General features: G+C 40.9%; 1 protein-coding gene across 1 annotated transcript; it reads left to right on the top strand.

Moving 5' to 3' along the window:
• The first annotated feature begins 884 nt into the window (after positions 1-884).
• On the top strand, positions 885-15447 carry CDK7 (cyclin dependent kinase 7). Its single transcript, XM_050913688.1, has 5 exons — positions 885-980; positions 2867-2953; positions 10047-10196; positions 11879-12026; positions 15230-15447. Exons 1-5 carry the CDS (start codon positions 918-920, stop codon positions 15253-15255), a joined length of 474 nt encoding a protein of 157 aa, XP_050769645.1. The 5' UTR covers positions 885-917; the 3' UTR covers positions 15256-15447.
• Positions 15448-17056: the final 1609 nt, after the last annotated feature.

Raw genomic sequence — 17056 nt, 5'->3', positions numbered from 1 at the left:
AACTGCTAGAATATGCATCCATGGGGGTTGTTCTGGGGTATGATACTCTTTTGAAACGCATGGAAATAATATGTATCTGCCTATAAGCCTGGCTTTCAGAGCAAGAGAGCTGTTACTTTCTGTTAATCATGAGACCTAGAATCTTTTTTTGTAGCTAGTCACATTACCTATTGTGAGACAAAAGCTTGAACCAATTAAAATATTAATTAATGTTATTTATGGCATGCTTATTTAAGGTATGCTTTAAAAAGCAGGACTGCAAAATACGCAAGGTATTTCCTTTTGTCTGCTGTAATGCTAAAACTATTCAGGCAAAGCTGGTTTGTTTTAGCACCTTTATTCAAAAGGCAGAAATGCTACAGTAGTTTCAAATGCAGCGTGTATCAGATCATTGCATTAAACTTGATTGTTCTTAGGCAGTGGAAGTGGCTGTTTTGAACAACTGCTTGTCAGGGTTCATTTTGCATAGAACTAGTCTCTATACTTAGGTCTGTTGGTGTGGAGATTTTTTGGGAGCTGGAAGGAATTCTGTCTTTCTGTCATTTCTTCAACATAAAGTTTAAAGAAAATTTTGGTTTATAACATGCAAACCTGTCTGTTAAATACTTTTTTCCTTTGCATATCTGCAGTTCTGTTGCTTGTTAACCAGTTGAAACTGTAGTTGATTTGTGGTTATATGTGGCCCCGTGGTGAGGAATGCACAATTTTGTTCAGTCTTTTGTAAACAAAACACTTTGCAGGGTAGAGTACAGCTCTTCAGTGTCTGAAAAATATATAAGCAGGAGCAGTATCTGCTTTGTAGTTCTTGCATTGCTACAATATACAGCATTTGACATGAGCAAAGCCAGGTGATTTTTCCCAAAATGTGTTTTCTTTTCAGGTGGTACCGAGCCCCAGAACTATTGTTTGGTGCTAGAATGTATAGTGTTGGTGTTGATATGTGGGCTGTTGGTTGTATTTTAGCTGAATTGCTCCTCAGGGTAAGTCTTCAAATGTGAGCATTTTGTATTTGCTCTTCAGTGCATTACAACTTCGTATGTGGGCTTCCTCTCTCCTACTAACAGCAGCAGGCGAAGGCAGTTAGGCTATTTCGGAAAGGAAGAAGAGAAGGCGGGGGGGGGCAAAGCTTCCAAAAGCTTGCTAACTGTAAGGAAAGTGAAGTTTTGGAATGGACTGAGGTTCTGTAAGCATCACAGTCATTGGAAGTCTTTAGAAACAGCTGGGTAAAAAAATTGCAACAAACTGTCACAGTCTTGCCTTGGCGGAGGTCGTGTAGGTAACTCTTCCAGTCCTCTGAGTTTTATCCTTTCACACAGCCTTCTATCAGTTTTCATTTGGTATCCTTCCAGAAATGAGGCATCATAGATCCATGCATACTCGGTCCCTTATACACTGTTCCTCAATAACTGTAAATAATTATCACCAGTACCTTAATTGTGAGTTTGTTTGTAATGAGCAGAAGGCTGATGTCTTTCTAAGCTGTGGTTAGTTGACAATACTGGAATGAAGCTGAAGGTTAGCATCAGGCTAATCCTATGCCACTCCTGAGTACAATACACAGATGTCATGGTCCTTAAGTATGTTTTACTGAAGTAGACCATTTATTATGCAGCTCTTTGGAGAGGACATGAAAGTGTGAGGTGGGGAGTGGAGAGTAGGGGCACAGACACAGCTGAAAGCATGAAGTAGCCTGCAGTATAATTTCTCGTACATGAGTAAGTGGCTTCTGCTTGGTTTTTGCACGGTACTTGAAATGTTTGTGTGGCCATGTCATGAACCAGATTGGGGAACTGGTCTGTCTGAAAACACATTGAAAGAAATCTTTTGCCTTGGTTTATCACACAAACAGGTGTGCTGGTACAATTTGGTTGGCAGTTCAGAAATGGAAGTGTACAGTGGCTGTTTAAGCAGCACTAGTGATGTGTGCATAAATATGCATTAGACCTGCTACAGTTGGATAAACTCAAGGAAATTCAGAAAGCAAATAAGAAATTGTTGAATTCTGTTGATTCTTTGCTTTCTCACAAAGCAGAAAATACGTTATGGTTCAGTTTTATCACTGTGATAGTTTTAAATGTATCTGTCCTTTTTCTTCCAGAGTGTACTGGGTTGAGGGACAATGAAACCTCTGAGAGCTTTACAAAAGCAGTTTATGTTCAAGGGGCTTTCATGACACCAAAATTTAGTACACTGCCTAGTAGGGATGTTCATTACGGTCTTTTTATCCTACTTAGTTAAATACTTTCTCTAATCCTTCATAATTTTTCTTTGGTCACAAAGTCCCGTTTTTTCTTGCATTGTGTGCCTGATGCACAATCTACAAGTTGAACTGGGCAAATATCCCCTTTTCTGTCTTCTGCTTAGTTTAAATGAGACATGAGACTGATTAGGCAGTTTCTCTCCTAGTGGGTCACTACTGTCCCTCATGCTGTGATTTCATTCCATCAGTCTAACTGCTGCTTGTGTAATCCAGTTACAATTCACTTTAAATATTTTGAATGTATATAAAATCTAACTTCAGGGAGCAGATCATGGAAAGATCACTGTGACCAACTGACTTTAAACTGGCAGTTGAGATGTAAAATCTTTCCTCTCCTGTGTTTAGTTATTTTACGTTAATGTGGTGGTGGTTTAATCTTATGTTTAGCTCTCTGCTATCAAGTCAGTGATATCAAGCCTGGGTTGCAAGAAATCTTCAGAAGCTATTTGGACATAACTAGAAAGCCTCAAGTATTCAGTATGCCTCTTTGTGGGCAGCTGGTATACAAAGATGTTTTGTCCTGCAATTATGAGGGATAGTTCAAAGCTGCTCTCTAGAATTGAAGTTCAGCAGTTAATTCAATCAAATGCTGTTGCCTTCTTCCAGGTTCCTTTTTTGCCTGGAGACTCTGATCTTGACCAGCTGACAAGGATATTTGAAACACTGGGCACTCCAACAGAAGAACAGTGGCCTGTGAGTCCTTTTGTTTAACAGACTGACATTAGTTTTACTTGATACTCTCTGTTTTAGCTTTTGAAGCTAAATTAAAGTGTATACCAGAATACTTGAGTAGATTTTCAGAAGGCAGCTGCCTGATCTCACAAAGTGGAAGATAAGCAGCTGAGATTTATTGTTTCTCATGGCAAATCTCAGGTCATTATAGCAGTGTTGTTAGCATTAAGCAACAGTAATGAAACTTCTTGGTTTCATTTCTGTGTGTATCCACAGTTTCCCATGGCTATTGATGTGAAATTATTGTTGCGGCTTAATGTTTTTGAGATGCTTGATTAATTAGTCTGCTTTAACCTGGAAGGCTTTAATCACTTTCAGAAGTAGGAACAATTTGTAGGGACTTAAGTTGGCCTGGATAAGTTATAGTTTTGGGATACAGTAAGAAACACCAGACCAACAGCTTTAGGGATAAACAATTTCTCAGAGTAACGGTACTGTAACAAATACTGTCAACAGAGATAATTGTACTACTAATTTGTAAATTCAGTAATACCGGGTCAAACTTAGTGTCAGGGCACACAATGACCTACCTAACCATGGTTATCAGGCAGACTGACAGGAAGCAGGGCATAATTTCTGATGAGTGACTTGGATCAGCTCACAGGCATGGGGAGTCCTGAATTCCCTGATCAGACTGTCCTCTTTTGTACTTGAGTTGTGGAAGCACTCTCTGGACTTACTAACTGGTTATCTCATCCCACCTCTGCTCTCCCTCTGTGCCAGTTTTCCTTTGTGTGAATGGTGCTCAGATGCCACCTTAAGTAGTGCGCAATCACCAAATCAAGCTATAGCCATATAAGATGCATGGTCACCATATGGAGGAGACGCTGTATAAGGCAATACTAGCCCCGCATTTTCACCCCTTGCTTATGCGACTGTGTGGGGGAAAGGGTGGTTGTCTTGCCATGGCAGCATAAGGCCAAGACCAATGTTGACACTACCCATCTCACTGGGAGTGTCAGGTGTGGAGCGGAGTCTGGTCATGGAGTGATGAAGGGTTAAATTGAGACAAGACAGTCAATAAGGTGGTGTGCCAAGAAACCGTCAGAACAGTGTGGGCCAAAAGCCAAGCACAAATCTTTAATATGACAACTAAAACAAGTAAGAAGCCACTCAAAATAAGGATAACAACTAGGTAAAGAAGTAGGATGTTCCATATCCCCCTAATGGTGGGAGGCCATCCTAAAAGGGATTCCTGCCAACTATGTTTGACTTTTTTTTTTTTTTTTTTTTAAAAACTTTTCCAGGATTTGTTTGATCTCTGGTACCATGGTTATTAAAGACTGTTTCAATAGTCGATGCAAGTCTTCATGTTGCAAAAAGCATTCAATTAGAGATAAATTCATACTGATAAGGGTATGGATGATATGGTGGCTTTGGGAAGGGAAGTAGGAGAGGGACTTGGAGATGTGGGAATAATATTACACTTAAGAGAGCTATTGGAGCATTAGCCCAAAAGCATACAGTATCAACAGAGTGAGAAAATATAAGGGTCATGCTACAAAAGGGTTAACATAGGCATACAAGATGCTGATTGTTGATCCACTGATGTGTTTGTCCCTCAACTGATACAGAGGTACGTCCCATTTGAATTGTTTACAATACCACAGTTAACTGTGACGTTCTGCTCTTGGGTTATGGAGGTATAATATCGTCTCAAAGAAGGATTCCATATTGGGGAGCTGTGGGGTTTTCCTCCTACCAGTGTTAAAGTAGTGAGGTTCCATAAGCCAGGTTTTCCCATTTGTCAGTACAATTTGAATACATTCAGTTTACTACATTTGAAGATGTATTCCACAGTGTGCTGCAACCTGGGCTAAAGCTTTAACAGTGGGATAACTCCAATGCTCATGCAACCAGTGAGCTACTATGGTGGCTCCACATTCCAAGTTGCAGGTTTGGGCTAAGGTTTCTTCAGTTTCATCTGCTACTATTGGGCTGCTACCAGCTTATCGTGGGTGTCAGTGTCCACTATCACTTCCACGCCTCTGATTCCAGTAGTGGCATCTTTTCAGTCATTCCACCTAGCCTCAGCCATGGGGTGAGCAGAATGGGATCGACATGGCCCACAGCCAAAGTGTGCAAATATCTTCCTAAAGAAGGTGGCCCCTAACTTCTGCGTAAGAGTGCAGAAGGAGCACGCTTTCCAAGAGGGAAGGCCACCAGGTGCACCTAGAAGAACAGCCCAGAGGTCAGACAGTATGAGCAGAGGAGTGAATGGCTAAGCAAAGGGCCAGGAGTTTTAGCTGTCTGGGCAGTACCATGACAGTTGGCCATAACGATTTGGCCATCAGTGGTATAGACAGTGGTGTCACACCCAAAACAAGCATTACTGCAAAGGATTGCTGAGCCATCAGTAAACCAGGCACCCTCCTGTGGAGTGGTGAAAGGAGGGACTTAGGTAATAGGCAAATCTGAGTGATTGTTGGTAGCTACAGGAATGGGAAAGGCAAGGTGGGTGAGAACACAGTAGTCGGGGCCTGAAGATTGGGCTCCATCAGTGATGACAGGAATACCAAGAACCCTATGTTGAGTGGCAATGGATTGAGTTCATCCTTCAGGGAAAGGAATGTTGTGAAAGATGTCATGAAGAATAGGATGTAAAACCCTAAGTGTAAGGAGTTTGTCAACGTCAGAAAAGGTAGCAAGTAAAGCATGCTCCTGTTCACAATACGAGGCTTGTGCATCATGCCACCCCTTGGTACTAAAATGGATTGGTTTAGGGGTAGGGTCATTGGAACTTCTTTCCTGGAACAGTCCCTGCCAGGCACCATTTCCACTCTACTGGACTCTGAGTTCAAATCTGCCAGTAGGGGTGAGGGGTCCTAAATATTGATACTGTTGAATACTCTTTAGGAGAAGGGTTAAAGCCTGTTGATGACTTGTCTTCCAATCCCAGGTGAAATGTTTTTGCAGCAAGGAATACAGAGGATGGACTAGCTGACTAAAACCAGGGACATGGGCATACCGTAATTTATAAAGTGCTTAAAATCTCTGGAGGTAGTGTTTGGAGGAGGGAGTAGGTAAAGGTAAAACACATTGCAAGACGATTTCTTGAATACTTTTGGTACCAGCACACAAGAAGACTCATACATTCTGGGCAGGACCCTGGCATTTACAGGGAGGAACAGAAAGATCCCAGTGTTCTTTCAGGGCTGAAACTAGAGGGTCATATCTTGTGCAACAGATTCATGTGTAGGTCTGCCCAGCAGAATGTCATTGGTATACTGGTGGCAAGAGAGATCAGGAGTGGAAGAAATTTCTGCTAAGGGTAAGGCACCATGAGTAGGGGTATGACTATGGTGATAATCTTGAGGTAAATGAGTAAAGGTGTACTGAATGCTTTTCCATGTAAAAGTAAAGTGACCTTGGTCATTTGAGTGGATGGGACACTGGAAGAACATATCTTTAATGTCCAAAACTGCCATCCATAGGTAAGAAGCAAGGCAAATGGTGTTGAGTACTTCAGCAGCTATTAGGACTGTTCCGTGCAGAGAGGAGGCAGAATGTATGCTATGGTAGTCAACGGTCAGACACCAAGACCCATTTGTTGGGTTTGTCCACCGGCCAGATGGGGCTGCTAAATGGGGCGTGAGTATGAATGACTATTTCCTGTTCTTCCAGTCCTGTGAGAAGGGAGGTAGGTGATGGGGTTTGGGGCTTGTGGTTTTACAGGGTGCTGCTGTAAATTAACAACATGGGTCATTGGAGGTAGGGGAGGTACTTACTGGAACTAGCAGGTGATATGGTTCAGAAGTACCAAGATACCGTACCTTGCCTTGAGTATCATGGAAGGTTTGGCTTCTAAGTAGGTTCATATCTAAGACATTAGAATCTCCCAAAACTGCAGATCCTTGGGCCGTACGTCTATTAGGGAAGTCATACTTGACTGTGACTACAGGAAGAGCTATGAGGGGTCCTGTGAACCTGCAGACTACTGCAGTATGAGGGAAGTAGTCCTCTGCAGTCTGTGATCTATTGATGACACAAATTTGAGCACCTGTATCTGAGGCAACGCAAACACAATTTATCATTGATGGTGACATCTAGCACTAGATTGGAAGTCCATATAAGCTGCACCCTCCATAGCACCTCAGAGGGACTGATGGCTTCTGACCAGCCCCCTGTGGTGCTAATTGGACCTCTAATAAGTGCAAGGCTGGGGTTTCCAGACTCCAGCTGATGGAATGGCAGGAGGGACACTTGGGCTTTTACCTCCAGGGGGAGAATGTGTGGCACAATGCAGGGTGTTGGCAAGAGCCGCTAACACTGGTGCTGGAACTCTGTATTGCCTGTTTGGGAATGCCCTGGGCCAGGCAGGCTTTCCATATTTCAAGGTGCTTTGGGTCAGGACCTTTTCACAGAGGCATAGGGGTTTTTTTAACTTATGGGGGCACAACAGGCTTTGGTGGTAACTGTAGCTGCATCTTTAGGGAGACAGGAAGATAACAGAACAGGCACAGCAGAAACTACCTTTTGTAATAGCAGGGACCATGTGGGGCTGGGTGCTGCACCTGTAAGGCCAGCGCCTATTGACATTAAATGTCCTGTGAGTGGACCCTTTTTGACTAGTAGGCACCACCGCGTCTCAGTGGGATGATGATAGGTCTTCATCTGCCACAGGGCCCACATCTAAAGCGTGATTGATAACAAACCTAGCTATGCTCAATTCTAAATCTGTGGGATTGGCCAGGGAATAGCCAGGGTCCTCAGTCACCTCAGGGCACTTCTCTTTGAACATAAGCTTTGATGCCCAAAAGACAGAGTCTATATTTTCTGGTGGAATTTGTAGTCAGGTTCCAGACCATAAAGTGAGGGTCTGGGCTTCTGATTCTGAAATTTGGATGGTATCCCCCCCTCATACTTGCAAGCCAGGCTAAGTAATCCACAGTAACAGATCTGCGGTAGCGCTTGCTTAATTTGGCTAGGTGGATGTTTGTGAAAGGGCGTGTAGAGACACCTGTGATGCCTCCATTAGCATCATACTCAGCTTCAATAATTGATGGGATTCATAAGTCTGGTTGGGCTTCAAGAATTTGATGTATCATCGTTTGAATTCAAATCGAACCAAGTATTTCCTTCCCAGTCTTCTTGGTCATTATAAAAAGCTTTATATATTTTTGTTGCAGAAACTCCCTTTTCTGTAGCTGCCAGCTGCTGGTCAAGTTTTTCTCGGGCAGGTGCTGCCACCAAGCGGACCATGAGGCACTCTAATTTCTCCACGCAAGCCTGCACGCTTTTAACACAGGCAGTGGCGAGAGTCTTGTCTTCAAACACAGGCTGAGCATCCTGCTGGGCTTAAGCTGATTCTTTTTGTAGCGAGACCCCTCAGGCTTTGGCTGCAGTCAAATGGTGCTCAGTATTTCTGAGACAGTGAACAAAGAGGAGTAGGCAGGCTAACTTCCGCTTCATGTCTTTGTCTTTCTGAATTTCTCTAATTAAAGTAGCTAGAGAAAAGGGAACAGGTAATTCCCTCTGTCAGAGAATCTGGTGTCTATGGGCAGGGCAAAACAACCAGTTAGGGCACCCACTGCAAGGTTGGGGCAGGTAATGATGCTGTGTACCATATCCCACTTCTGACACCAGAAGTGGCCCAGCCAACTTACAGTTTCAGGATATGGTAACAGACACCAGACCAATAGCTTTAGGGATAAACAGTTTATCTGAGAATAATGGTACAGTAACAAATACAAATCAGTGGTATCATTATCTGGGTCAAGATGACAGTAAACCCAGTAATTCACTAATACTGAGCTAAACTTAATGTCAGGGCGCACAGTGAACCTACATAACGATGGTTATCAGGCAGGCTGACAGGAAGCGGGGCATGGCTTCTTTGGATGGGCAACTTGGACCAGCTGATGGGCATGGGGGTTCCAGAATTTCCTGATCAAACTGTCCTCTTTTGTAGTTGAGTTGTGGAAGCACTCTCTGGACTTGTTAACCAGACATCACATCCCACCTCTGCTCCCTCTGCCGCTTGTCCTTTGTGTGAATGGTGCTCAAATGCTATGGTATGCAATTACCAAATGGAGCTATAGCCATATGGAGAAATATTGTATAAGGCCCTACTAGCCCCACACAATTCTGTTGTTGCTCTGGGATTCTAAATGAAACGCATGAAGATTTTTGCAATGACCTTTCTGCTTTCTTTGTAGAGGAAGATTTAAGATATAGGTGGGGAAAGGAGAGAATAGGAGATTTGCTAGCACAACAGAGATGATGTATTCCCAAATTAATTTGCAAACCCAAGCATTTCAAGAATTGAAACCTTTACTGTCAGGATTATAACTGATTGAGCACATTTTTCACTTCAGTGTTAATATTTTATTTTCCTTAGATAAAATTACTGAATTGTGATAACTAGAGGTTTAAAATATTTAAAACACTTAAAATACTATGTTTGGATATTGTCTTTTACAAGATCATGTTTATGATAGAATTTGAGTACAATGGGATTGATTTCATACCTACAGGAGAAAAAAGCACACAATTCATCTGTTGTTCAATTGCTTGGCATATTTTCCTTCCCTCTCCCCACTCCCCAGAGAAAAAGTTTCAGTTGTGCATTTCAAAAGTGGCTCAAAACGCTCGTGATGATCAGCTAACTTTGAGGAGGAGGACAGTGTATTACTAACTTGGAGAAAATGCAAACTGGCTCTTCTATGAATCTTGTCTCTTCCACCATGTCAATTCACAAAAGAAAAAAGTTTTACTTCATTTGCCTGCACCCACTCTAAAGTTCTTTCATACTTGCAGTTTTTCCTTTTGGACCGGTCACCACTGAAGCAAGGGAAGGACAGATCACTTGGAAAAGGAAAGTGTGAAACAACTGTAACAGTTATTTAAAAAAAAAATAAAAAAATAAAAAAAAGAAGTCTTTATGACCTACTATTCCTACTTTTTTTTTTTTATTTCAGTGACCAAGTATTAGCAAGGTGTTTTGAAAGATAGTTTGCTTCTGCTGAAAGACAGACATATGAAGTTCCCTTTCTGTGAAAAGCTGAACTCTTTCTAACTTGAAAAACATACATTCCATTTTTGGTCTTTGTAGGGGATGACGAGTCTTCCAGATTATGTCACATTTAAGTCTTTCCCTGGAATGCCACTTCAACATATCTTCAGTGCAGCTGGTGATGATTTGCTCAATCTTCTGCAAGGCTTATTCACATTTAATCCTTGTGCTAGGGTTACGGCTACTCAGGTATAGTACACTTGCATTACGTCCTAATGTTCATTAACCTACTGTTAATATCAGACAAATGTGCTTTGAAGCCGGTAAGCCTGGTTTGAAATGATATGTCATAGCTCTGTCTATGAAATACTAGAAACGTATTTCCAGTGTTTTATAGAGAGAACTCTGAAAGGCATGAATAATGCTGACTGATCATCTCTATTCCCAATGTAGAGCAAAGGTAGACAAATAAAAGGTGTATGCCTTCAGACAGTCATTATATTTGACATTCAAAATTCAGTCACCTAAAGCTTGAAACTTAAGTCTTAACATAGCATATCTTATTCCCTGGGTTTGAAAGGTTTTCATCCAGTTTCTTCTTCAATTTCATTTACACTTTTTTGGTTCTTTTTTAACATTAAATTCTGTGGTGATTTAAACCAGCATTCTGATCTGAATATCCTTTTCCATTATACTTGGGTGAAACTGATCTCAATTTCACTACTCCTTGATGGGGAGAAATGAAGGACTTTGAATGAAAATCTTGCAGAATGTTCTAGTTCAGAATATTGGTTTCTGCTATGAGGAAGATACAGCATTTGGTAGTTTCAAAACTGTATTTCTGTCACCTTGCACTGTTAGGGAAGCATGCAAGAAACAGACCTGTCCCCGTAAGGCCAGGACTCCCTCATAGCTTGTTAGACAAGGCAGATCCCAGTCCAGGGGATTAATGCATGTGTTATGTATCTTTTTACTGGAAGACTTTTTCAGAGCACGTTCAGGTTTTTTGGTCACCATCTTTGAGAACTTTCAATGTAAGTTTCCAAATAATTAGTTCTGCTATGCTTGGGACACCTCTGTACTAGTTCATATCTATGAAGTCATTTTACAGGTCATATTATAGGATGGTGACTTGAATATTGAATATATATGATTTTTCTAGTCTAGCATTTTTATTGACAATACCACAGTTCAAGGCAGGAAACAGCTTGCGCTTCCTGTATTGGCTTGATTTATAGCTGGCATTGAATACCATGTAACTGACATTAGCAAGAGTAATGATTACGTGAGACAGCTTAGCCTTTTTTCCTTAACCACAGTTTATGGAAGCTCTGGAATTCCTAAAATTTAAAATAGGGTACGTAATTCCACTACATTAAATTAACCCTGCTCACTTGTGTTTGTCTTCTGCTCTAATTCAAACTACGTTTTTCTCACAGTTTACAGTGTAGAAACAGCACAGTTAAAGAAATTTTGGGGAAAGACCTAGCTTAAAAGCTAGCAAAACAGCTGGTGTCCAGGTTCTGGATCTGATCAAGACTTCAGATATATTCTTTTAATCTTTCTTTATTCCTACTTTCTTCTTTATCCTCATCTCATCTGTCTATTCAGAATGTAAGCTCTTCAGAGCTAGAAAGTTGCTGCTTGTACAAGACCTCCTGCAATGTAGTCTAGAGTTTTGTTAGGATGTCTGAGGACTAGTTAAAAATAACAGTACACAATTATCTCTTGGCTTACAAATCAAAGTGCTGTGGGTAGTCATTGAGAACACAAAATCTTGATTTGACCCAAGGCCACCTGCTAGTATAAAAGTGTCCAAGTAGTTTTGAAGTCCCAATTGCAAGTGCTTTATTTCATTATAACCTCTTTATAGATGGTGTTCTGACACTTTATACTAATTACTTGGTTATTTTTCTTCCATTATCATTAAGGCATTGAAACAGAAGTATTTCAGTAACCGACCAGGACCCACTCCAGGAAATCAGCTGCCAAGACCCAATTGTCCTGCAGAAGCTGTAAAGGAGCAACAACATGCACTTTTAAATTTAAAAAGGAAAAGAACAGAAGGAATAGATCAAGGTAACCTCTTAATGTTTCACCTGTTTTAAAGTAGGAGCTACGTGCTCAGAGAGAATGTGATACTTCCAGTGTTTCAGAACAAAAACTCTCTGAATGGGCTACATTCCTGGCCAGCAGCACCAGCTGAAGCCCTTTAATGATTTATGTTTTAGGATAAATGCTTTAGGGTGAGAATGACTTAGTTCTGTGTTCTAACAGAATTGGTACAAAAAAGGCTCTTATGATGCTTAGGAATCTATTTGTTAGAAGAAATATCTAATTCCATTAATTTCTGTAATGGAGTGTGGTACTACCCAGTAAATTATAAGCTATTATGATGCCCTTTATTTTTTTTCTGAGACATCTTACTGAGGTGGAAATAATTTACATTTACATCACTTAAAACAAAAAGGGTAAGGGGGTGAGAGAGAGAAACATAGCATGTTATTCTTTCAAATGACAGACTGGAGAATGTAAATCAGGTTCAGAAGAGAGATTTCTGCTCGCTCTCTCTTAGACTAAGCAAGTTAACTGTTAAGACCGCTCTGGGTAAGGAACATTAAGCACATTTCTGTCGCCCTTTTAAAAGGCACGCCTATTCCCTAACATTTACTTCTATATGGAGCGTCCAGTCTTTCCCAAACAGTAGCGTGTACTTTGTATCTTCATGGCAAGAAAAGCTTTGAGGACTCAAGACCTGTATGTGACACTAAATTACTCAGACCTTCTAGCAGAGAGGCAAATATTTGTTCTTAAACTTGGAGGTGGTCATCTTAACAGCTGTAATAAGCTAGATAGCAGCTGTCAGGTTAGCATCAGCTTTTTGTTATTGCCAGTATGAGACTTTGTTTTGATACAAGAGTAGTATCTTTTCAGAATGGAGATGCTTCCATGAGAGTGCATTTCCTCTTGAATTCAGAGCGACAGCTACATTATTAGAGTTTAACTTACTTTTTAGGCACTTTGATTTGTTGTTTCTTAGTCTGTGTCAAATGAGAAGTACAATGCATTAGTTCACTAGGTTAAGATTCTAATCTCAAAGAAAAATTTAATCAGTTGACTATTTGCATGCTCTTTGCTGACCCCAGCACCATGGGTCAGCTGACATGTGGGAACTTGTCAAGTTACCATAGCTTAGGTAATTAGTTTAAGCTTTTTAGCTCCTTTTGCAAGGACTGTGTGAGGGTCTGTGATCAGTGTTTTGGAGTACATGCCCTAAAATATGCCTGTTAACTAAAGGAAGAAATGCTTCCTTGAGTTCTGTGACTTAACCATTTGAAGTCTTGCATTTGACAATGAGCAGAGTTTTCAGAGCTGCGTCAAGCTAGAACACTAATTGCTTTACTGTCTTTCCGAAAGTCTCATCTTCAGCAAGAGGAAATCAGACTTGTGTGTTAAATGCCAGGAGTTTTGAGATTGGCTATAACTAAGGTATTTAGGAAGTTAGCATTACTTTTTGAGACATTTGGGTATCAGTATAAAAAGCAGTATCATTTCCACTAAGTGGAAATGGAAACATAATGGATTTTTCTAATGTGGATTTTCCATTATGTTCTGTTACTGCCTTAGCTGGGCTGACAGAACCAGAGGGTCCGAAAGGTAGATCCTGTAGTGCCAACGAACATTAAAGGAGAGAGCCAATGTTAGAGCTAGCAAGTCTGCTACCCTGGATTTCATTTGACATCTGTACATGGCGTTATCATCTAAAGTTAAAATCTGAATGTTGGTTTGGAAGAACAATCCTACAGTCTTCGTTTAAATAAAATTTGAAGCACAGCATGTTTTTATTGCTATTGAGGGTGGAAATATGCAAAAGTAATTTCAAAGAAAAATAAGTTGCATCCCCTGAAATTCTTAGGCTGGCCTGTGCTTGCGTCCTGCACAGTACATTCTCTTTGTGTTAGCCCTGTTGAGGTAGCACTCTGGAACTTAGCAGAATGGACTGAATGATTACTGATGGGTACCCTCTTATAAAATGTTGGCACCAGGGGCTGGCTGCCAGGAGAAAGAATTTATGCCATCCCTGTAAGTACTGCTTTTCCACAAGAACAAAACCCTGAAGCCTGTGGGGCGTGTTCACCAAACTTAGATGTGCAGCAGCTGTACTTCTCAAAAACCAGCATCATTATTGTCAGGGTAAAACTATCACTAGGATGACTGCCTGCGAAAAGTATTAAGCATGCATCATTTCTAGCTATTGCTACCACTTCTGGTCAGTGAGGTATGTGGAGACACTGATGCTACAATGACATCATTGTCCATCTGCTCCACCCTGGCAAACACTTAATCAAAGGCAGCACTCCTTCCCCAGGACACTAATTTCTAGTCCTATTAATCTGCATTTCTGCAGAGCTGTAGGTTCGCAAAACAGAGTATAAAAGATACAGCACTAAACTTTTTCCTGAGTTAATGCGGTATAAGGAATCTATCTAGTTTCAGAACTATGCTACACTGGTTTGGAAAAAAAAAATACCATTCTATTCATATCTAAGGTTAAGAACTTGTATTGCTTGGGCATTTGTTTGAAATCCATGGGTGTGATTCAATGTCAGTGTATTTTAGAGGAGACCTCTGCCTATAAGGCAGGCAAAAACAGTTGGATCCGTTCACAGTAAGCTTCATATCCATCCCAGAAGGCAGCTATGGTTTATTCTACCTACATTATAAATAAGTAGCATATGAAGAAATGAGAGGACAAGATCTGGAATAGAATCAGCAAAGTACTGCTGCCCTCATCTCTATAGCTGATACTAAACAGAGACATGGTTAAATAATGAGGTAGAGACTAAAAGGGCTATTACTTCCTGCAGACAGCTTATTGCTGGGTAGTGACAGCACCTAAGAAAAATCATGAAGAGTGTATGTGTGATGGGGCAGGGTTAAGCCTTAGAATAGCTTGCCTTTCTTAGGTTTAAAAGTAGAACTAACTGGCTAGCTTTTTATACCAACAAAGAGAAATACTTACATGTATCCCAAATGCAATTAACACTTAATTACAGAATTTGGGACTCATTTGGAGTACACATACTGATTCAAGTGAGCTTTGATTCTAGCACTCTTTCGTAGATTCCTTGGAAAAAGTCATCATGTACTGCCACTGCAGCAAACAGCATTAAGCAGCTCAGAGTAGATGTATCGCAAGAACAGCATCAAATGAATACTAAAACCTTGAGGAGGGGGCTGGACCCCTTCACTTTGGTAACAATGTGATTTACACTTTTCAGGATTACCAAAAAAATTGATTTTTTGATTGCTGTGGATGGTGGATGAAAATGAGTGAAAATGGCCTGAGTCCCAACCATTGAAAAAACGCTGTAATAGTCACTGGATGGTTATTCTGTAATATTTTCATCTGTAAAATGTGAATTTAATATTTCCTTACTGAAACAGAGGTTTCATTAACCCTACTTCTTTTTTTGAATAAAAGCGTGTTTGAGCAAAACAAGAAGATTCCTTTCTCTGGTTTGCTGTCTTGTTACTTTGACTCGTGCTTTGAGGTGGTAACTGTCAAAACTGCTTGCTGGCTACAGATTTACACAGACTAATTTTGCAGAACCTTTATGCTGAATCATGTGCTATCCTGTACAGATGCACACCCTAAGGAGGAAAACTACAAATAACACCCTTCTCACCTGGAGCTTAAATGTACATACGATTGTCTGCCAGCCCTATAATAAATGTTGGAAAAAATGTATCTATAAGGGAAGGGCAGGATGCTTTTTTGTTCCAGTTAACATGCCAAGGTATTAACAATTGAGTTTGCATGTGCTCTCTCAGCAGTCATGCATTAAGACTTTCCAAGAACACATCCAGTATATTGAAAACAATATGATGCACAGATTGAATGTGAAGTGTTGGGGTTTTTCTGCAGACTCCAGTCTTCCAGGAGACATTATCTGAGAGCATATAAATACTGTTTCATTGACAGCCTCAAGATTGCAATAAAAGATGGAGGGAGATCCAGCTGGGAAAACTATACCAGCCCTCCTGTCAACCTGTGGCTGTTGAACAATTCATAGTGCAGATACTGGGCTCAGCTCTGTTGCCTGATTTCCAGCATGGCGTTACATAGTGGCTGCTGGGTAACCAAACTTCTGCAACGGAGAGAAACAGGCCAGTAGGTGCTGTTGATGCAGCTTAACCGCATGCCCACCCCTGTTGTGCAGTGGATCTCAGGGACACCTGGTGAGCCATTGTCATGTTCCCACCTGTGAACTGCTTTCAGCTTTCTGTTTTCTAATGTATGTGGCAAGTGTATTAGTAGAAGACTTTGAGGCTTGTAGAGGAAGAGCAACCATCTTCTTGCTCCTGTGTTACTTCATTTTACTCCTACCTTGAGCCAATGTGAAGTATGCTGGCCTTGTAAGGGAGAACACTTACTACTCTCCCAGTACCCTACTGTGTTCTGTATTGGTTGTCGGCAGTTGACAATTAAATTTCCTACTAAGATCTAATTGACAGTGTAGAGAAAAAGTTTATCAAGTAACATCAGTTACAGCAGTTTTTACTGTCTGTGTAATCAAATGTCATCATCCTGAATGCAGGCTGGGGGATTAAGAGAACTACAGTCCTACTGTAGTATGGACTGTATGCCTAGAGGCATATGTACAAAAATATGTTAATCTGAATAGAGAACAGTGAGTTAGGAGTACTGTAAACTTTTTTGCATTGAACTTATCTAGGGCAGCGTTCTGACTGGACTTCAAAGCCTGAAAACCTTCAGCTCCTAAAACAGATACTGCATTTTTCAGTGACTGCTAACTATTGGGTATAACAAATAGAGTTTGCATGGCAGTGACAATCTTAAGTATTCTGTCAGCTCTGCTTTGAGAGTAACACCATTCCCTTCTTGTTAAGTGCTGCGTGTGCCTAGACGATACCCTTCCCTGAAAGAAACCTCTTCCAATAGAACAAGTAGCAATCCTCTAGGCTCCTATTGGCAAAAGTTGTAGAGTAGGTACTGAGTTAGATGGGCAGTCAGTGTTTGAATGTATAGAGCATGGTTACTGTGCTCTCTAAGAGTGGGGTTGAAGAGAGACGGTATTTTGTGA

This window comes from Gymnogyps californianus, chromosome Z (genome assembly GCF_018139145.2).
Source record: "Gymnogyps californianus isolate 813 chromosome Z, ASM1813914v2, whole genome shotgun sequence".
Classification (NCBI taxonomy): Eukaryota; Metazoa; Chordata; class Aves; order Accipitriformes; family Cathartidae; genus Gymnogyps; species Gymnogyps californianus.
Note: the sequence above shows the minus strand (reverse complement) of the source record. Positions and strands in the feature narration are given on the sequence as shown.

Excerpts from the sequence above, each read along its gene's own strand:
- CDK7 (XM_050913688.1), top strand. The coding sequence starts at position 918 with ATGTATAGTGTTGGTGTTGATATGTGGGCTGTTGGTTGTATTTTAGCT. Across the intron at positions 981-2,866 it reads TAGCTGAATTGCTCCTCAGG|GTTCCTTTTTTGCCTGGAGA; the intron begins GTAAGTCTTCAA and ends GCCTTCTTCCAG. Across the intron at positions 10,197-11,878 it reads CTAGGGTTACGGCTACTCAG|GCATTGAAACAGAAGTATTT; the intron begins GTATAGTACACT and ends ATTATCATTAAG.